Source organism: Callorhinchus milii, unplaced genomic scaffold (genome assembly GCF_018977255.1).
Source record: "Callorhinchus milii isolate IMCB2004 unplaced genomic scaffold, IMCB_Cmil_1.0 Scaffold17, whole genome shotgun sequence".
In the NCBI taxonomy this organism is placed as follows: Eukaryota; Metazoa; Chordata; class Chondrichthyes; order Chimaeriformes; family Callorhinchidae; genus Callorhinchus; species Callorhinchus milii.
The window spans coordinates 2,769,655-2,792,525 of record NW_024704758.1 but is presented as its reverse complement, the minus strand read 5'-3'; the positions used below and the strand labels follow the sequence as shown (position 1 = coordinate 2,792,525).

Genomic DNA, 22,871 nt, shown 5'->3' with positions numbered 1-22,871 from the left:
TCCAAGACAACTGACGTCCTGACAGAATGTCTGTATGATAGTATGACATCAAGTCTTGGATGAGCGCCAACTTTTTAAAGCTGAATGTGAGCAAGACCCTCCTGACGCCCTACTGATTGGCTCGTGCCAGTGCCTCAGCATCTCAGACAGGCAGCATCAGCATCCATGGATGCACACTCCACCTCACCAAGCCAGTCAGGAACCTTGGCATCTTGTTCGACCCTCCTTGTTGGCCTCCCCAACTCTTCCCTCCACAAACTGCAGATCATCCAGAATTCTGCAGCTTATGTCCTCTCCTGCACCAGGCTCTGTGACCCCACCATCCCCACTCTCGCCCAGCCCCACTGGCTCCCCATCCCTTAGAGGGTGGAACTCAAAATCGTTATCCTCACTTCCAAGGCCCTCCACGGCCTTGCCCCCTCCTACATCTCTGACCTGCTGCCCCTTATCAATCTGTCCGCTCCCTCCATTCAGTAGGCTCCGGCCTGCTCCATGTCTCCTGCCTGATCTTCCCAACCATCAGCAGCCGGGCCTTCAGCCTCTCTGCCACCACCCTTTGAAAATCCATCCCAAAATCCCTTTGCCTTGCTCCGTCGCTTGCTTCCTTCAAGCACAAAAAAGTACAGCACAAAAAGAAGTTCGGCTCATCGAGTCTGTGCCGGCTCTTTGAAAAGAGCAATGTAATGAAAATCCCATTCCCCAGCCTTTTCCCCATAACCTGCAAACCCGTCCTCCTCAAGTACCCATCCACTGCGTTTTTAAAAGTTGTTATTGAAGATGAATGAGACTGATAGGATTGCTCTTAACTGAAAGGCGTTTTAAAATGTCATTTTGTTGTTGTTGCTGCGGCTTAGCTTCGCCTGTGTCCTTTATTTTGTTCCCGCCACCGCTTGGTTACGTGCGTGCTCTGTGATGCAGGATGCCACCAGGTGGCACGGCCACCAGGTGTAACTGCACGATGCCACAACCCCCACTTTGATTTGGCGGCCACCAGGTCTAACTGCAGCAAAAANCACAAAACTGAAGTATATTATAGGTCATAACTCATAAACTATAGGAGATACCCAAAAACAAATATGCCCATGTCACTCGCAGATGCAAGATCTTTCTGGTGAGGCATAAATCACGTCTCTACATCAATCGGTTATTGAGATCCTTCTTGAAGTGCACACAGACAGACAGACATTGTCGTTTTATTAGTATCAATTTTCCAGCATTTTTATATTTGAAGAGACCAGCAGGTGAGTGACAGGATGTATACACAACAACTTATTGATGTTTAACCTAAACTGCCCTTGTTGCCTGATCAAGGTCCACTGTGTGTGTGCGCGTCAGACGGTTGCTATTTTCCAAACGCTACTTTGTGTGTGTGTGTGTGTGTGTGTGTGAGGAAAGGGGGGAGGGGAGAGAAGAGGGAATGTCTCAGAGCTCCAAATTGCATACTGTTACTTGTGCTCCATCCCTACAATGGATGAGCTTCGGAATCAATCATCCATCACTTGCAGAGCGGAAGGAGCCATATCATAGAGACTGTGCAGCCAGCCTTGTACCCACTCCTTCCTCCCCTCTGAATCTGATATTTGTTGCTAAGGTATTCCTAACCGTAATGTGGGATTAGGGAATTAGATAAACATCTAAAAGGAAGTTAATTTAAGGAAGGGTCAGATAAATGGGACTGATAGGATTGCCCTTAAGTGAGCCATCACAGACAAGATGGGCCAAACAGCCTTTCTTCTGCACTACAAATTTCTAAGGCTCTATGGATCCCAAAACAATGATATTATATTTACTTGAAGATTTGTACGTCAGCAATAACACAATATTTCGCCACACGGACATCTTACATGTAAAGTCTGCATGTTGGTTACAGAAATAAATCCACACGTAGGGCAGTAGTGTCACACATGAATTTATTACTTCAGAAGCAGACGTGTCAAACACGATCATTCTATTGCACACTGTCTTCAAAAACATAATCATTAATAACAGGCAGCTGAATGCTTAGTAACGGTCGAAAATCAGCTTCAATTTTAAAGAGAACGAAGAACAAAACCTAATGACCACAGGTTTTAGTTGTGCACCTGGAAGTTGGGTTTGAAAGGACCAGTTCCATTCTCCCGGTGGCAGATCCATTTAGCTTAGCATCTTACTGTGCTTTAAAGAACAAGGATTCTTTCTTGATGCTTCCAACTGGTAACCCTTTCCGGGTTAAAGGAACTGTTCCTATTATAAAATATTTTGGGTTTATCGGACACTGTTATTCACTGGATTTCAAGCACCAGTTCCCTTTGAATGATACCTCCCATTAAGTGTTCGTGAATTGGGAGCAAACTAAAGGAATATCTTAGGAATCAAATGAAATTACAGTCGTTTGGACTTTGGTTTGAATGTCCTCGTGGGTTAGTGGCAAGGAGCATATTGGGATTTTGGCCGGTTGTCCACTTGATATAAAAAAAGAGCCAATCTAATCTGAAAAACGAGAGCTAGACTCCTTAGCAGCGAAATCAGAGGACATTTATTTACTGAGAGAGTTGTAGGCTATTGAAATTGAGACTGATAATGCAGAGTCCTTGGAAATATTTAAGCGTGAAGCAGACAACCACTTGTAGACAAATAGACATGTACCTGGCTTGCAAGGGTATCAAAGGGTTAGCAGAAAAGGCAGGCAAATGGGACTGAGTTACAGATCAGCCATGGACAAGGCCAGGAGACCACATGTGCCCAACTCTAATTCCTTCATAAGAAATACTGCAAATTAGACTGCGTTAATATGCATATAATCACCTTTGAAGCATTCACATTTTGGGGCAAGTGCATTACAGAACAGAAGTGGGATACAGTTACCTTAAAATCAATTGATAGAAACATTGTGCATTGGGGTTAGACTTTCTTCATCATCACGTATGGTTGTAGAAATGTCCACGCAAACCAGCCTTGATGTAAACAGCCGCTAATCCTTACTCCAACCTTTAGAAGTATTTAAGAAGGAAATCTGGTTTCGAAAGATTCCAGATGGCTTTTGGATTCGGTTTGTACGGTTGTTTAGGGGCAATGTGGACTTGGCTAGTGGTAAATAAGTTTGCCGCATTTTGCCTTCAAAATACACAGTACACTTTACAGTATATTCTGTGAAGCATTTTGAGGCATCTCAGGGAAGTGGTAAGGTGCTTACAAATGCAATTATTATTATTATTATAACATTTGAAAGTTATTTTTCAATGAAAATGGGCATATCTTTAAAACCAACTTCAAAGTGATTGTAGATCAATATGACATGTAGCAGCAAATCACAGCTGTGGGCAGACATACGCACGCGCACACACACACACACTCGGCAAACAGGTAGGTAGGTACTCCTGATCCCAGTGGAAAGATAGCTCAAAGCATGTGTCCGTTTCTTTCATAAAATATAAACAGTGATTTCTGATTTCTACTTGTTGGTTTCAGTCTTTTAAATCTCTTTAGAGTTGATAGGATTGTTCGTCATTGTCATCCTCTGGTGCAAATGACACCCCCCTATTTCTACCAGGCTTGTCTTCCTCCATTTCCTCTGCGTCATCATCATCACCTGTCTCTATAACACGCTCTTCCTTTGCCTCTGGATCGATGTCTTCCCTGAACCACACGGCCTTGTAGCCTTCATCTGACTTCCTTTCTTTGGTGAGGATGGATTTGACCTCTTTGTCACCGTCACCTTCATTGTCTTCACTGTTGTTGTTTTGGGGTTTGCTTTTCTCCGAGGCTTTAGTTGGAACGCTGGCCTCTAACTTGGGTTCCAGGGCAGCAGCCAGGGCCGTGATTGATGCCTCATTAGTAGTTGGTGTCCAACTAGACTTCAGAATTCCCTTTTCCAATCCACTTGGCTTATCATCTTCTAAGTACCCTTCATTCACAAACTGCAGTCCATTGGGTTTCGTGGAGTTTGAACTTCCACCAAACTGTAAGAGAGAACAAGAAGAGATCTATTTGAGTTAGTGAATCGCATTTAATAGTGAATCACCACAAACTATCCTCAGTTGTCACTACTTTCACAAGAGGGCAAAGTTAATAATGCTCCACAAGTAATATAATTACACACAAAAGAAGTATTTGGTGCATGTTACAGTATCCTTGAAGTCGAGGAAAGAATAATAAACAGCACTTTTGTATTCTTGTAAAAATACAAGTGTTAGTATATTCAACTAGTCTTAGCCTAAGACCATTTTGTCTTAAAACTTGTCTTAAAAGGTAATAATAATAATAATAATCCTTGCATTTGATATAGCGCCTTATCACATCTTTGAGTCGTCTCAAAGTGCTTCACAGAATATACTGTAAAGTAAATTGACTGTATACTTTGTTGGAGGCGAAACAGGCCTGAAATGGGCAGAACATTCTTAAATCAATCTTAATTCAAAAGCTGGTTTTCCACGGTTTCTTTAAATGAAACGACTACAAATTTAAGACTGAAACGTAAAACATTAAGGCAAAATAAAAGCCTTATAGGCAAGGGTAAAGGACTAGTTGGCCCAAATGGACTTTTTATACTTGTACAATCAATATGATGCTATGTAAAATTTAACTGAACCTAAGATGCCAAATGTAGATACTTACAGCATTTCTCTTGGCGACAGAAAGTTTCCTGATCCGCTTCCACTCCATTTTACCTTTTGAGATTTTGCGTAGAAGGATTGCAATGACAATAAGGGCAATAAGCAACAGTATTGCCAAGGGGACGCCCAGAGCCACCATGTCCTTTACTCCATATACCAGCGACGGGTCAACAGTTGGATAAGAACCTGCAAAAGAGCATTTCCCATTTCAACAAACTTACTTCATACTTTATCCAACCTCTGCCACATAATTGCATTCGTTCTTGTTCAGATACTACAGAAATGTGGACGGATAGATGGAGATGAGTTTAGAACCACAGGAATTGACAGCAAATGACCCCTTTTCAGATATTTATCTAGTTCCTTCTGGGAAGCTAATATGCATTCTGCCCCGACTGACTACCGCACACAGAATTCCACATTCTTTGTGTATAATTTTTTTTTCCAAATCTCCCACCTTTGCTTCCTCCCGATCTTTCTCAAATTAATGGCCTCTCGTTCTGAGTGACCGACCAGTGGAAGCAATGTCTCCTCATTGACTCTATCAAAACCATGTGTCCATAGTTCTCAATGCAGGGAGTTTTCATTCTCAAAGAGGGAGGAGAATCAGGAGGGTAGAGTTTATTCAGTATATTCAGCAATGTTTGAATGCAATACAATACAAAATTATATTTGTAGAGCGCTGGAATTTGGACTAGAGCTGGGGGTGACAGCAAATTACCAAGGACAGTGAAGAGAGACCGAGATACCGAAAGTGGAGAAAAAACTAAAAATACACAATATGCCACTCATAGCACCATTTATAATCCTGTCCCACTCAAATTTCTTATTACTTACCTCCAGTATTACTTATCACTTACATAACAGTAATGTTATGTAAAAAGCGTAAACACTTTAACACTTATCAGCGTTATCGATAATTACGAGATAAAAACAAGTGAGATACGAAATCTCTATGGGAAAGTAAATATTACTTTCACTCAGTTAAAGTGCTTAACAGTTGGAAAAGTGCAAAACAATGAGGTTTAGTTACTCATTAGACACAAGGACAAGATTCATGCAATATATACTGTGACCAACCATGACTAACAAGCTAGAAAACACTCTTGCAATACCTTCTACCTTCCAATGGTATTAACCGTGATTTGTGAGTTTTGTTTAAGGTTGAATATTTTTAATGCCGGCTGACCATTCCCAGCCAACAAGGGACCTTGCTTCTGAATGTTTTGTAACTTAGGCACTTTTGTCCCATTTCAAATTGGGGAACAAGATAAATAATAATCCTTATGTCCGTTGAAGCATCTTATCACATCTTCGAGGCATCTCGAAGCACCTCATGGGATTTTACTGTGAAGTTTAGTGACTGTATTTTGTAGACAAACTCAGCAGCGAATTAGCGTAAATGACATCCCTACAGACAGCCATGAAGTGATTGACTGATTTTATTTGGAGGATTGTTGACCAGAACACACACTCTTTGCTGGGACATACACTTATTCCCATTTAAACAGCGTGGAAATGCGACTGCAATTGCTGAGGTAGGTAGGTGATTCCAGAACTTGGCGCTGTGGCAAACAGGAGTGAGAGTTCGAGAAGACACCAATGGCACTATAATTCACTGATTCAGAACTAGAATTTGCAGTTGGTGAAGTGCCTTGAAATGAAGGACTATTTGGCACCACAACAAAAGTGTGCGAATCCAGTATCACCCTATAAATCTGGTACAATATCAGCACAAAGTAGCTCGCACACCTTGAACTTGCTAAGAAAGTGGAAAATATGTTCGTTGGGTCAAGGTGAGGGATGTCAGCTAAAAGTAGATGACTGGTTGGGGATTTGTTCCCTCTAGCTGACCCTGGAGCAGAAAAGTGCCATTTCTGCTCTGGGTCCAGTGGAGAATAAATGAAATTGTTGTCATCAAAAAAAAACAATCAAGGTATCCATTATCCCTTCTCCACTTCAAGTCAACACTACTGCTACAGCCATTGCCAAGTATGAGCCGACCAACAGGACACATGTTAGAGTTAGACACGTGTTAGAGTTCCAATGTGTTTGTTTTACATTGATAAACCATTTTAAAAGACTTTATAATAGTTTTATATTTATGTTATCACATAGCCATATTTGTATATGTATTTAAACATAACAGGGTCAACATTGTGGTTTGTGGTATTATACCTGTGATGTTATCACAATTTTGATCCCAGAGCATTAATATTTTATTAAATCAGCCCAACTATTTATGTATAAACTATATCTATATATATATCAGTTAAAGAGACATACAGAAAAATGCCTTACCTTTTTGTTTTGTATCAAAAAGCACAACTGCTTCAAAATATAATATATTTAGGGATTATCCTATGTAAATTCTGGTAATTTATCTTGGAATCTTCGTGCAAAGCCAAACTCAAACTGTTTGGGTGAAAACACAAATGAAGAGCATTCTTCTCATCAAACTGGGCAGCGGATAGTTCGAAGACATCACAGCCTCATGTCAAGGCCATCACCTCCTCGGTGGGTCAAAATAACCATCACATAAACACGTCTGAATAAGTAAACTGATGCCATTTCTGGGTTTAAAAACAGGTTGATAATTGCTACCAAGTTCTGCAAGTTAACAAACTTTGTGTCCAGGAAAGCGATGGTTGAGGCTAGAGATGCTGGGACAGCTCTGTGCTATGTTGGGAGGATGGAGTTGCATTTGTATAGAAAGATGGAAGGATGAGATCAATTGGGCCAAAGGGCCTACTTCACCAAACCTATCTTATGAAGAGAACTGAAATTGTTGCCCAAATCTCTCCTGTCTGTGTTTCTGTGCTTCACAAGTAAGTTTTCCAGTGATGATCTTCACTCAGTGGCTATAACATTCTCTGTGTTCTTCACTCTTCAATGAATGCGTTCAAGTTGTCCCCACAGTGATCCCTTCTTTCTTTGTTTCCTCCTCTGACCTACAGCTTCACCATCTCACCAGTCCATCTTCCTCGTGTGTGAGTAAAAATCAAGACCTTTGTCGTCTCTTTTACAGGTACCGGAAAAGTCAAAGTCGTCCCAAAGAAAATGTTTCTGGTAACAGAGAAATCCCCAGAAAGGGGATAATAGCAACAAGAACTGGCAAAATACCAGAGAGTTTGCCCCACCAGAGAATAAGTAAACAAAGACATAAATCTGTACCAATTTCAATAAATATGTATTCCAACATACTAAAGTGTGCCATGAAACACTCTTGAGAAGATCCAGGAGTTTGGTAGATGAGTCGCCTTCTTCTTCTGCTATATATCCCTGTAGACATTGTAGACAATGCTATCGTGGCTGTCAGGATGCTGTTCCTATAGCTTTAAAACAACGCATATGCAAAGTTCAGATCCAGTTTGCACTAACCTAGGGATTTTTGCTGTATAGCTACCAGCAAACATCTGTCATCAGACACATTTTTCCCCCTCCTTGTGTTAAGGACAAGTACTTGTTGGCAGGCAGTCTTGCAGAGATGGCTTTGGGGTTCTGGGAGCTGAATGTGCATCAAACACCTGGCACTTAGTTGGGGGAGGGGTGGGGGGGCAACCCGATGGGTAGCGCTCTGTGCTATCCCGAGGGGTCTTACAAGTATATTGAATGAGAATCTCGGAGGCACATCCAAAGGCAAGTTGGGTGACTGATCAATAAGGGCACCAAAAATATTGCCTTGCATGACCTGCTCACCACAATAGCTGTGGATATCAGAGTGGCCCATAATTGCAGTAGATAATGGAAAGAAAAGGTATCCAATAGCTCTGTGTCATGTGAATCTCTGCTGAAGACCTTTCTTTTCGACCGCGCCTTTGGTCACCTTCCCCCCACGCCCCCTGGCTCCTCCCCCTCCCCCCAACTCCTCCCCCTCCCCCTGGCTCGGCCCCGGGATCCGAAACTGTAAAGCGATCTGGGACGCCATCCGGCGTGGAGGGCGCTATATAAATCCAAGTTGTAGTAGTAGTAGTGTTGTAGTAGAATGTAGAATAAATGCATCAGGTAGAATGATATTGCAAGGTTGTTTTACTGTTGTTTACCAGAGCTGGTGAACACAGCTTTGTACAGGAAATTATCGTCCCCTGTAAAATAAACCCAAAAGAGACCCCGGAAAAACAAGCGTGAGTTCATTTCCTCAACCCATGGTAAAAGTCACCCTCAATTAGGATTAGTCACCAATAGACATCTCAGAGTTGGCAGTGATGTTAAACGGTACAGATGGGAATAACAAACACGATACAGGGTTAAAGTTCCATAAAGACCATTGGGAAAGTGTTTAGCTCCAAGCGAGAAAAGGAGTTGATTTCAGTAACAGTGAGAGTTGAAGCAGACAATCGGAAGCAATAGTAGCAATCAGCTCATTTGATGTGAAGTATTGCTCAGAAGTGATAAATCGGAAAAAAGCATCAAATCAGTCGAGTGCATTTAGCTCTCAATGGAGAGAAGAGAGATGCTGAATGCTGTAATACTCAATACCAAAAAGAGAAAAGTTAAATCATTTTAGTCCAGTCTGGATCGGTTTGCGTAGGAAAAATAAAAAGCACCCAGACAAGGAGGTTTAAGCAAGGGTTGAATGATAGAGCTTATGCCAGGATCTGAAGTACAGTCAAGGAGAAGATGGGATCCACTCTCTGTAGCGGTGCCTACAGACTGCGTACCCATGTTTGGACAAGGACTAGAAAGTATGAGTTCCCAGGTAGCTTACTTGGTGATCCAGTTGCTGTCCCATCGGGTGGCCCTGGCTTAGCTGTTGAGTCCGGAGTGACTCCTGGAGATGGTGGGTGGTACGTCGGGCCACTGGAGCTCGTAGTCCTACCTGTGACAGGTTCAGTACCAGGACCAGGCCCGGGACCTGGGGACTTTACTGTGGTGGAACCCGCAGATCCAGGTGACTTGGTAGTGCTACTTTGAGCCCCTGTGGGTTTAATTGCAGGTGAAGAGGCCTGTGGCAAGGTCGTTGACCCAGTGTGGGTAGGCTCAGGACCCGGAGGTTGAGTGGGGGGCTTTGTTGGCCGTGATCCACCAGAGACTGTAGTTGTTGCTGTCGTTGTTGCTGATGTTGGATTAGAAATTAGTTAATTTTAAAACACTTCACGAAACAAAGCCGATTTAAACAGAAGGTAAAACAAATCGCTTCATAAATACCGATTTCACTTAAACACTGATCACAGACTAGAAAAGGCTTATGTAATTGATGTTATGTTTAGCAATGCCACGAGGACAGGCAGACTAGTGAAAATGGGGGGCTTGGGGAGCGTCGGGGGGAAACGGGATATTTTACTCATTGCCCTTGACAGCTCTGCCTGGTCTCTATTTCGTTCCTCCCTATTGCGCTGTGCGGTTATCATCACACGTGACATGCACCGTCACCTCATGTGCCACAACCTCATTGCACGTGCTACAAAATTGCATGATGCTCTCCCCCTCCCTTCCCCCCACACACATGTTAAGCATCGGAACCTGCACTGGCGCTAGACAGATGTAAGGCAAAGGTTATCAGAGAACTCTCCCATCCTCTTGTGTATCTCTGAGGTGACCTCTTTCACTCTTCTGCTAATCTACCACTTCCACCATCTATATTTTGCCTCAGTTGCAGTTCTGAGATTGTTTCAGTAAACAGCGAGTATACTGAGACAAGTTTTGTGATATTCACCATCTGTAACACATTGTATTTCTTCCAGTAACTGAAGACATTGCTGTGTATGACCAACATTTGTCTGATTAAAGCTGCCTATCAGTTCTATGCAAAGGCCTGTCTTCACAAGAAAGCCCATTATGTTGGATAACTCATATTCTGTATGGCAAAAAGCTCCTATTGTTTTGCTCAAGAATGCTGAAGTTCTGCATCTAAACTTGGCAAGCAGTTGGAAGTCAGGCTGGCGACCGGGCTGGGTTGGGAGTCTGCCCATGGGGCTCCGTCACAAAGAATGTGTTCCTTCTATATCTGGAGGTCCAGTTAAAAGCTGGGCAGTTCACTGCGATGGTGTCAAATATAGAAAGTTAAAGCCGGTTTAACAGGACCACGTGATTCCATGGTCCATCATCTGGTTTCCAGGAGGAATTCAGCCCAAGCCAAATGGACATTGAGATACCTATGAGACACTAGCCAGTCCCTTCATAAGAACACCAAACGTATCATCTTGTTCCTGCTAGTAGTGGTGGCTCAGGTATTTGCAGCTATACAGTAGTTCCGATGTCATCGAATTATACAGCACCGAAGGAGGACATTCGGCCCATCGTGTCTGTGTCAGCTATTTGAAAAGAGCTATCCAATTCCATCCAACTCCCCCGCTGTCTCCCCATAGCCCTGTAAGGTTGTCCTCCCCAAATAATTATCTACTTCTCTCTTAAACGTTGTTATCAAATCGGCTTCCAATCACTGAGCATCCATGAAAAGAGAGTTCACATTCCTCTGACCCTGACATTGGACTCCACATTGCCTCTGTCCAACTCACAACATCAGGATGTGGAAAACCCTCTCAGAATTAAAAAGTAGGTTTTAAAATGGAGTGAATCTCCTATAATCTCTCGTACCAATTTTCCAACCTTTTCCCTTTTGCTCAGTGTCTTTTTTCAGGCCAAGCCTGGCTTTGTTCCTATGCAGCCGATTGATAAGTAAAGATCTTTCTCCTTTCGCTCTGAGACACTGTCCAGCGTGGAGGATGCCATATAAATCCAAGTTGTTGTTATTGTTGTATATCCTCAGTGAACTTGAATGCCTCCCCCCACTCTTTATCTTTATCTCTCCCTTCATCCCTTTTGTTTCATGCTGATGCTCCCAACTTGCGATGTTGCTTTCTGGCTCTTCCTGTCTTGGTGGTGAGTCTATATCTCCTAATGTCCTCTGGTGTACCCTCACCCATGTGTTTGTCCACTTCAATGGTTGTGCAAATCAGGGTCCAGGATCTACCAGGAGGGTCACCTACAATATACAAGTTCTTCCCTGGCGTTATGTCCTCACCACTCAGATATTGATTTGAAAGTTCAATGTGAAGTTCACTGTCAGAGAAGAGATGACGGGAGGATGAGTCAACATAGATTGACTCACTTGCTTCCAAGCCATCAGTTACAACATAATGTAACAGCTATAAAATGCTAAGATAGTGCCAGCACAGGAGGGACAGCCTAGAATGAGAACATTCACTACACATCTCCAAAGAATGTAAGTGGAGACATAAAGTCCTGCCTTGCCTCCAGCCAGAAGGTTGGCAATATTATATTTGGCAACTGGTACCCACAACCTCAAAGGATGAATCTATAATTCTTCTGCGCCTCCGGACCTTCTCATCAATTCCATTCACCCCTTCGGTCACAAGCTGTTAGCAAAAAAAAATGGACCCCCCTACTCCTCCCCAAAATGAAGCCCTAAATTTTTATTTGCCAGAAGGAAATCACTACCACCATAAAAGCTATTGATTCTACCTTTGTAAATTTATCAAAGGAGAGCAGTGCAAACTAACGAAAAATTGTAAGTGGAAGGACTAATATCTTTATCTAATATAAATTATGAGAGAGGAACATTTAGGGAAGGAAGAAACCCCAAAGTATTGAAAATTAAAATCAGTCACTCCAGGCTGATCCATATCAAACCTATAGTATTTGCGATTCCATTCCGGTAATGTCGAGAGCAATACAAAAGTGCTTCTAGCATCTCGACAAGTCCCTATGATTAGAGAAACTTATTATCTCCGAGGCCAATGTCCACTGGGCGTAATGCTGCTCAATTCACAACGTTCCCCTTGTACACAAGGAAATAACATTGGACAATGTGAATGTTGGTCCAAAGATTCAGATAATCACAACACAAACTGTAAACAAAGATATTGGGTTCATCCAGATTTTACAATGGGTGTGTTTTCCACAGAGACTGCCACAAGTCTTTATGACGGTTCAACTTTCAAGGTGCAGTGAGCTTCGCAGACTGGATAATAATAATAATAATCCTTGCATTATCATGTATTTGAGACGCCTCAAAGCGCTTCACAGAATATACCGTAAAGTGAATTGACTGCTTATTTTGTGGGTGAAACGTGACAGACCATTGCGCACAGTAGCGTCCCACAAACAGTCTAAGTGGAAATGCAAGATCAGAAGAGCAGGATTTCCTTGAAGTCTGAATTTCTCAGGCTTCCTTCAACTCTCAGGCTACCTTGAACCCTCAGCAGCTTTTCTACACATGCTCCTAAGAATAAGGAGCAAATGCATTTCAAAAAGAATTGAGCATCAAGGTCTTCAATCATTTAAGATGCAGTGCATCTGGTGAGTCAATCCACAGTGGAGGAATAGGGAGGAAGGAATAAGAAGCAATAGGGCATGACAAGACCTGGTTATTGTGTGAGGGAATGAGTATCAAGACTTACTGTGTCACACTAGGTATCACACTATGTCTTGCAGTGGAGAATGAAGGATTCGATGCTGCCTCCTTCAATGTTAAACAGTGTAAATCGACTTGGGCTTTGCGAACACGGAACATCAAGACTCAGATCAAACCAAAAGTACCAACAAATCTCAATCCTCATCCCTAAGAAAAGGTTGAGTCGATGGTTATATTTTTGCAATCCCTTTCTTCTTTGTGTTTGAATGCCAAATGCATTTGCATCGCCATGTTTTATTGGAAGTCTATTGGATTTCCTTTCAAATTTACTTCAAAAGAAGGGTTTGGAGCAGGAATGTAGTGAATCCATATCATTGAGCTGTAGCCCCATTGACGCCTGATACCTGCTATTCTCAGAGCTGAGCCACAAATGGCTATCACACACCATTAAACCCAATTTGTTCCCCTTAAAAAAATGTTCATTAAAATTACCTAACCCAATTCTTTGCCGGATTAATTCATAGCTGGGTCTAAAATGCAAGATTTGTAATAGGATTGCTTAATAAGAAATCAGAGTCATGCAAATCTGTACTCTGAGCCATGGAAACACCACTTCTTAGTAAAGAATCTGGTTAGAAATTGTAGTGTTTTAGACCAAAGTATATTATTGCATAAATGGAATAGATTATGTGTACCTTGGAGATACCATTTGCATCTCTCAAGATGGCTCAGTGCAACTCACTCTCATGCGACACTGATCAGCCAGCTCATAGGATGGATGTCCCATGAGATGGGTCTTCAAAATGTACCCTTCATTGAACAAAAAAACCATCCTAGCAATGATTTGGGTGAGTGTGGCTGGCATTTTATCATGGGACTCTATGTGTATGGTAAGTCATGTAAATGTGGTAGTACATGTACATTGCAAGAGTCTTTTTACTGATGGTCAACATTATAAATTCATTAACTTAATATTTTTGTTGGATTCTTGTGTTATTAATTTTGAGATTAATGGCATAGTATTGACAAGTATAATGTTACTTAATCTCCCTCGCTCTCCCTCTCTCTCCTTCACTTGTTAATTTCAATAGTTTTCTATTACACACTGCTTTGTTCTGTTGAGCTGCTCTCTGTATAATGATGCTGGAGCTAATGAGGGCTACAGTCCATGCCGGGCAGGGTTTAGAAGTTGCGCCGTAATGTGAAGGGACCTCGGGGTGAGGTTGGGATACCAATAGACATTGGGAAAGCACTCTCTGTGAACATGTTTTACACACTGTGTTCCCGTGTCTTTAACCAGGGCAAGACCAGAACTTTGGGAACGTGCCCCTTATTTGGGAATCCAGTTGAGGTTTCTGGGCAAATTACTGATTCACTGAGGTCAGCTTTAGTGGTTGGCTTTGGCATGACTTCTGAGAGCCAACTGGATGGGAGGCTTTCATGTCTGCACCCCATGGTCCTACCTGAAGTAGATCCAGGTGCTGGGGGCTTTGGTGAGCTGGATCCTGGAGATACTATTGGTGCTTTAGCAGTAGTGGGTCCTGTACCTGGAGGCTGATTGGTTGGTTTTGCTGGCCCAGTACCTGGAGGCTGATTGGTTGGTTTTGCTGGCCCTGTACCTGGAGGCTGATTGGTTGGTTTTGCTGGCCCTGTACCTGGAGGCTGATTGGTTGGTTTTGCTGGCCCTGTACCTGGAGGCTGATTGGTTGGTTTTGCTGGCCCAGTACCTGGAGGCTGATTGGTTGGTTTTGCTGGCCCTGTACCTGGAGGCTGATTGGTTGGTTTTGCTGGCCCAGTACCTGGAGGCTGATTGGTTGGTTTTGCTGGCCCAGTACCTGGAGGCTGATTGGTTGGTTTTGTTGGTCCAGTGCCTGTGGTCGGTCTCACAGTTGTGGCTGAATTAAAGATCAACTCATTAAAACATTAAAACTCATTGACCCCCAAACTAATTGTCAGAACAGAAAGCGTAAAATAATAATAATAATCCTTGCATTTGATATAGCGCTTTTCACGTCTGGAGGACGTCCCAAAGCGCTTCACAGAACACACTGTAAAGTGAATTGACTGCATATTTGTGGGCGAACCCGGCAGCCAATTGCGCACAGCAATGTCCCACAAACAGTCGTAGATTGAAAATGACCGATTTAATTATTGTTTTTTTTTTTTTTTAGTTTTGGAGGGATTATTATTAGGCTCTGTGTGGAGTAAGGAAACTTGCCCAAGGTTTCGCCCTGTCTGGAATTGAACTCAGGTCTCTCGCTTGCAAAGCGAGTGCTCTAACCACTGAGCTACAGGACTCCACAATAATGGCCTAATGGTTGGAATGGGGGGAATTGTCCGCCTTGTTCAGGCACAAATTCTTTTGAAGGGGAATTAGATGGGTGCTCGAGAAAGGGCAGAAGGGTGGGATTATAGGGTATCTTTGACCACACTTAACGATGGTAAAATAACTTGATTATTCCATATTTTGCAGAATGATAAGCCTTGTTTTCTAAGGCGCACTTCACCTCCATTCCAACCTTACCCTCCCTGTACATTCACAGCTGAGCAGGACAGCCACCAGAGTAAAGGTTCTTTTTTTACAGAGGAACCCTTGTCTACGGTTACGTGACAGATTGTCCACACAGGTCCGTGCTTGAAAATTACAAACTACACCTTTCCCTTTCTGGAATCGCCCAAACAAACTCAGTACCGACCCACACGAGCTCTACACAAAGCGCCGTTCAAACCTGGGGCTTTAACATAACCTCCTTGCTCCCCAGTGACTTGTCAAATGTTGAGAGACGAGGACAGAATTATAGTATTGAACTGTCACACGCAAGGTACCAGGACATTAATGTTGTTCAACAGCTCTGCAAATTATATTCTTGACAACTATGCCTCTGGGTGACTGGAGCTAACATGCACAATGTGGCCTACATTGTCAGCCAGTGGCTGTGGTATAATAACGATAATAATAATAATAATAATAATAATAATAATAATAATCCTTGCATTTGATATAGCACCTTATCACGTCTTCGAGAGTCTCAAAGCGTTTCACAGAATATACTGTAAAGTGAATTGACTGTGGGCGAAACGCGACAGCCAATTGCGCACAGCAGTGTGCCACAAACAGTCATGGTAACACTGGTAGACAGTGGGGTTGAATGCACCCAAAATGTGACCTGAGGTTTCTGCAGGGAACTTTGCGTGCCTCGCTCCCAAATTTGGGTCAGACCTATAAACGACTCAGACTCTTGATTCTGAGGCCGGTTTTCTGTGGTTCTTAAAAAGAACTGGCTTCAAAATCAAGACTCTTACATTTTAAGACCAATGGGCTTAAGGTTGAGACTCCGAGAAAATATTTCAGTTGAGTCTATTGAGATCTGATTCAACAACAACAACAACTTGCATTTATATAGCGCCCTTCACGCGGGCTAGCATCCCGGAGCACTTCGCGGATGTATGATTTGAAGACGGGAAGTAATATTTACCATCAGCGTTGCTAACCTGCACCTCGAGATCGCATTCAGCAGTTTCTTTGGATGTCTCATCCAGAGCAATTATCTGTGAAACGACAGCAAACATACCTTGCACTTCACTTGCATATTGCACAATGACAAATGACTTTGCTTTAGTCGCAGTGAGACATTGAAAGTATTCCCCGAATTCCCTGAGCCCTGGAGAGGATGCATTCGATTCACAGAACAAGTCCGAGACATTCATCGACTGCTGCGCGTCAACAACTTGCAAGAGTTAGCCGATATTTCGGGTCATTTCCCTCCTTCTGAAATCAAACTGCTAATATTCCAAATGTCACTTTTTTCCCATTTCAAAATGTGCTGTTTTATTTCTCAATAATAATAATAATAATCTATGCATTCGAAACTTCACAAAGTGCTTCACAGATTTTTTTTAAAGTGTAAGTACAGTGTCTGTGTATTTGCAAGCAAACACAGCAGCCAATTTGGACACAGCAGGCAATGTCCCACAAACAGACAAATTATATTATCCGGATTGGGAGGACGACGTGAGAAATTCTCTTCTTTTTTCGAATAGCGCCATGGGATCTTTAACGATCAGGCAGACGGGGCCAAGATTTAATGTCTCATCCAACGGATGGCACTTCCGACATTGCAGTGGGATTCAAAGAGCCGGCACAGACAAGATGGGCCGAATGGCCTCTTTCTGTGCTGTATAATTCTATGATTCTATGAATGCAGCGCTCCCACCAGCACTGCATTGAATTGAATCTGTGGCTTTGTGAGAATGAAATATGCCCACCGCGTTTCTATAGGTACCCTTGCCCCGCCAACGGAAAATAACTTTCATTGTGGAGTTTAATTGAATCAAAGCTTTACCTTGAGTTTAATCAGTTCACCTGGATTGGAGAGCACCACCTTTGTAAAGATAAACCCATCTCTGGTTATTTTGAATTTGTCACTGGGTTTAATCTCATACGTTATGGAAGGATTGAAAAACTGAAGAAGACAAAATAAAAACACAGCGCTGTTAAAACATTTTTGTTCTGAAGGCTCTGTGCAGTTTGTACGTTCTGGTGATATGGACCTGGATATACCCACTACTCATACTGATGAGATCTTACCCCTCTCACCTTTTAAGCTCGCTATGCCGGGCCTTCATAGAGCTGGGTGGGGAGGAAGCTCAATAAACAATTTTGTTTGGTTAACCAGGTGTGTGATGCATATGGAAATCCATCCCCGTGCTTAAGATTGTCCAAACCAAGCTGAGAATTCCATGCATCCCTCCAACACATGGGAATTCCAGAGATAGATTGTTGGAATGGAATGCACACTCTCTTCCTGGAGGGATGCATCCTGTTTACCTAATTCCGAAAAGTATTAGGTTGGCAGGAGCCAAGGCTTGGGAATCTCAGTGTGTGCATTGGAGTTTAACCAACTAAAAACACATAGCCTGCCATTGAGGGCATTCACTACAAGCTTTCCTGCTGCTTGCGTAGCTAGGACCTCCTTACCTATTAGGCTTTGGCTTGCAGGGTTAACAGGAGCTGAGTGGGAGGATTTCCTAACCCCAGTGACTGGTTTGCCCTTCCAAGTCCTGCCAATGCACCACCCTATTCAATGTGTTCAACAACAACGGGTTGGATGGCAGCAATAAACAAGGCAAACAGGATATTTGGGCAACAACTCCTAATAAGATTGACTGGGATCCACCAAAATCACACACAAACTGTAAGTTGTACTAAACAACCTTCTCTAACAATCACATTTGAAAATGAACTTACCGCGGGAAAGTCTGCATCCTCAGCTTGAACGATCAAAGGCTTCGTCCCTTTCTCCACCACAATGCTGTCAACCTCTGAGTTCAGCATTACAATTCCAGTGTACGGTTGTGTTGCAAACGTAGGTTTATTGTGATTTACTTCCAAGACTTTGATGGTAACAGTGGTTGTCGTGTACTTATATTTATCATTCTGCTGGGAAGCCTGTGGAATGGCAAAACAAAGGTTAAATGCCTTTCTACCACTCGCACTGCTATGCCAACCCAGTAGCACTCTGCCTCTGAGTCAGACAGTGGTTGTTTCAAGCCCCACATCAAGGGTGACACTCCAGTGCAGTGCTGGGGGTGCACTGTATTGAAGGAGGTGCTGTATATGGAGTATTGCTGTGTGCAGATTGGCTGCCGCATTTGCCTACAAAATACAGTCCCTAAATGCGATGTATCTGTGTGTTGTATGTGTGTTTCTGCAGAGAAATTGTGGGTAAAAATTCAGCCCAAAATGCCTTTGGTGAGGTGGGTAAGACTGAACTCTTTTCCCATAGTGACATATTTCAAAACAATAGAGACACTTATACGCACCATGACTGTTAGTACAACTGGGTCTAAGGTGTCAATGACGTTGACCAATGTTATGTTTCCACTAGTTGCATCAATTTTAAAATGGTTGTTCTGGTCTCCTACATAATGGAAAAAGAACAGCAAATAAAAACAAAGCACATGAAGGACAATTTAACTCAATGCATGTAACCATCCCTCCAACATTTCAAACATTCAAGCAAGACTGCAATACCTAATTCAATCTGAGCAAAAGGTTCACTTCTAATTCCAAATAATAATAACATAATAATAATCATTTGATACAGCACCTTATCCCGCCGTTGAGACGTCTCAGAGCGCTTCATAGAAAATACTGCAAAGTGAAACGATTGTATATTTTGTGGGTGAAATGCGCAGCCAATTGCGCACAGCAGTGTCCCACAAACAGGCGTAGATTGAGTGACCAAATTATTATTATTTTATTGAGGTATTATTAACCCTGATTTTTTTGAACAAATCCCTGATTATTTCAATCTTCCCACGGAAGCTGCAGGCTTTGACGTTGTTACCTTTCGATGTTTTTGGTACCTGAAGCCCAAGTGACATTGTAAGCATCGAGGCCAAACTAGATTTACTCACCATCTATGATCTCGTATACGATGGGTTCATTAAGTACTTTGTCGCCGTCAAGAGCATAAAGAGGTCCAGGCGTCAGTGTCAGTGGGCCAGTCTGCAGCCAAGTAAGACAGTCAGATTAAAGCAGATCCGATCATTGCAATTAAAACAAGAGAGAGAGAAAGAGAGAGAGATAGGCAATGATTGCCCATACAATTAGTTTGGTACCTCTGGCTTCTTTATGGTGACATCTCCACTATAAACTGCATTGACGCAGATGTTCTTTGAAGGAAACTTGCATGGCTGGAAGCTTGGAGGCTTGTTATCAATGTCTAACACCCTAATGTTGATTGTCACTGTGGCTGTCTCTTTTAGTGGAGGGTTACCTTGATCCTGATAAATTGACAAACAGCCAGTGAGCCAGCGCTCCTTTCAGTGCTGAAACAAATCTTAAAAGTAATTCACCGTAGCTACGAGATACAGTGTAGAGAGAAAAATCTTACCTCCGCTTGCAAGATCAGCTGCAAGTTCTTAACCTCTTCGTAGTCTAGTGCTTTGTTCAGGCTGATTTCAGCGTTATTCACATTTTTTAAAATGAAATAGTCAGCTCCACTCTGTGTTTAAAAACAATTCGAAACACGTAAGATTTGTTGTGCACGTTATTGCGATGTAGGAACTTTTAATGAAACTGCATGTTGGTACTTACCGACTTTGGGTTCAAACTGTAAGCAATGGGGTCTCCATCAGCGTCGTTGGCCGAAACAGTAATCCAAGGTCCAATTGGAAACAGCTTTAAGAAATATATATATTTTTTAAATGTTAAATTCAACTCAAGTGCGGAATTGGCATTTAATATCCTTTCTTACCTAAGCAAATATGAATGTAACAAGAACCCAAGACAATATAAGCCAGGAATAGCCTGTCAGCTTGAAAACCATAAAGTACAGTGTTGATCTGGGTTCAACCCTTATCCTGCAAATTGATTTACTTTCCATAAGCAAAAAGGCCCCAAGTCGGCTCATTATACTTTGGTCTTTGAAAGGAACTGAAAATCGCAGAAGGCAACATGGACGTCTTCTGATGGGTGACAGAATAACAACAACAACAACTTGCATTTATTTAGCGCCCCTCACACAGGGAGATGTCTCAGAGCGCTTGACATTGGTAGAGCATGACCCCGAGCCGGGGGGGAAGGTGACCATAGGCAATGTCGAACAGGAAGGTCTTCAGGCACGATCTGGGAAAGGAGGGGAAAAGGTGGTGGGATAGAGGAAGTGTTCCAGAGTTTCGGGGCAGAGCGCACGAGGGTCATGCATGATAGTGGGTTGAAGAGTAAGCAGGTCGGAGAGGTAGGGAGGTGCCAGGGCATGATGACGCGACTAAAAATACGACACCCGTAACATGCGTTGTTATCAAAAATTGTGAGCCCTGCAAGAAATGAAACCCTACGAAAAATGCGATTCCAATCAATGTACTGTAATGATAAATTGCAGGGGTAAAATCAGGCTTTCCATTGCACAACACCCTACGGCTGGTAGCGAAGCCACTTCTCTTCCCAGATACAAGCACAGTTTAGTACATTTATAGAACAATGAAATGACATTAATAAAAACATTGTAATCTTTTCAATATGAAAATGACTTCATGTCATCAACCTTACCTCTCCAATTTCAACATCCATAACTGTGTTAGGGAATTTTGGAGGATTATCATTGACATTCGTAATCTGAAAATAGAAATCTAACGATTCCTCCTAGCCAGAAGTAACCAAAATTATTAGACATCATCATCAACAACAATAACAACAACTTGCAATTATACAGCACCCTTCACACGGGGTAGCATCTCAGAACACTTCAACAAGACTTTGATGATTAAACTAACACATGTTTAAATGTAATATGCAGATCAGAGCTTCAGAAAAACAGCTTCCCAAAGGTTCGCGTTCTGTACGTGGATTTATAGCACTTAACAAGTACTCCACTCTTCTATAATATTCTTGCATAGATGAATATGGCAACCAGTTTGTACACAGCACTGTCCAGTAAACAGCAATGAAGTGAATGACCAATCTTTTATCTGGGGAATTGTTGGCCCTGGGGAGAAACTCGCTTCTATTTACTCAACCAGTATTTTGATACTCAATACAATGCAAAAGGCCACTTTAACAATGGTTAAGTCTAAACTATTGCTTACCGGGCTATTTGTTGAAGAACATAGAAATTTCACATCCAGCACTTTATTCCTGGACTCTGAGGGGAAAAAAAACAAAAGTCGGTCCAGTCAATATTAAGTTATAATCAGATGATGATTGAAAATTCTTTAACTAGGTTTCCCTTACCAATTAACAAATATTACAAAAAAAAACTCTTGGGTCTTGGGGTAAGAACTTTTATTAGCGTTCCAACCCCCTTGGTCTTTATCTCAAGGGGCTGGATTATAAAGGAGAGGAAATGATGCTTCACCTATAGAGCCTTGGTCAGGCCCCATCTAGAGTTCTGTGATCAGTTTTGGACACCGCACCTCAGGAAGCATATATTGGTTCTGGAGGGGATACAATGCAGATTCACCAGAATTATACCAGGGCTAAAAGAGTTAAATTGTGAGTACAGGTTGCATAAATTTGGTCTCTATTCCCTTGAGTTTAGAAGGCTGAGGGGTAATCTGTTGAGATATTTAAAATAATAAAAGGATTGGATAGGGAAACTGTTTCTTCTGGTGGGGGAATCCAGAACAAGGAGGCATAATCTTAACATTAGAGCTAGGCCATTTAGAAGTGAAATCAGGAGGCAATTTTTCACCTAAAAGGCAGTGGAAATCTGGAACGCTCGCCCCCAAAAGGCTGTGGAACTTTGAATCAATTCACATCTTCAAGACTGAGGTGGATAGATATTTGTTAGGTCAGTGTATTAAGGAATACAGCGGAAGAGTGGGTAATTGGAGTTGAGGTACAGATCAGCCATGATCTTATAGACTGCTTGAGAGTCTGAATGGCCTCCTCCTATTTATATGTTTCGCTGTTTCCACATACCATTACACGTTCTCCCACATTAACGTATGTTTTAAGCATTCTGTTGTTACAAAGGGTATAATGATAAGATAACTAGTAGTACATCTGAAAGGGAGTTTAGGAGGAACTGCTTCATGCAGAGGGTGGTGAGAATGTGAAACTCATTGGCGGAAGCTGTGTTCGAAGCAAATCGCGCCAATGTATTTAAGAGAAAACTCGATGCATAAACGAGGGAGAAAGGGAATAGAAGCGGTGCAGAAGAGGGGAATAGGAGAGGTGGGGGTATAAACATAAGAATGACATAGTTGGGCGAAAGGACTATTTCTGTGTCGTGTCACTCCGTGTAACAAAATGCTTCATTTTAGTTTTGCTTACCTCATAGTCAATGGAGTCCTTGAGCACCAGATTGTCTCCGATTATAGTAAGCATCGGCACATCGACCTGGTTTTTTATCGTCACAGTGATATCGGTAGATTTCTTGACTATCGGAGAAATGACGGCTTGAGGCTGTTTGTCCTCTGGCACGACCAGAATTAAATCGTCCACACAACATGCT

The 22,871-nt window shown here is 42.4% G+C and overlaps 1 protein-coding gene across 1 annotated transcript; it reads right to left on the bottom strand.

Annotated features, from left to right (window-relative positions):
* Window positions 1-1,893: 1,893 nt before the first annotated feature.
* cdhr5b (cadherin-related family member 5b) lies at window positions 1,894-21,553 on the bottom strand. Its single transcript, XM_007909357.2, has 14 exons — window positions 21,502-21,553; window positions 20,966-21,058; window positions 20,012-20,095; window positions 19,809-19,919; window positions 19,534-19,698; window positions 19,330-19,420; window positions 18,733-18,830; window positions 18,158-18,358; window positions 17,253-17,372; window positions 16,386-16,458; window positions 14,373-14,804; window positions 9,301-9,648; window positions 4,594-4,778; window positions 1,894-3,938 (listed from the first exon to the last, which is right to left on the bottom strand). Exons 2-14 carry the CDS (start codon window positions 20,984-20,986, stop codon window positions 3,462-3,464), a joined length of 2,406 nt encoding a protein of 801 aa, XP_007907548.2. The 5' UTR covers window positions 20,987-21,058; window positions 21,502-21,553; the 3' UTR covers window positions 1,894-3,461.
* Between the last annotated feature and the right edge of the window lie 1,318 nt (window positions 21,554-22,871).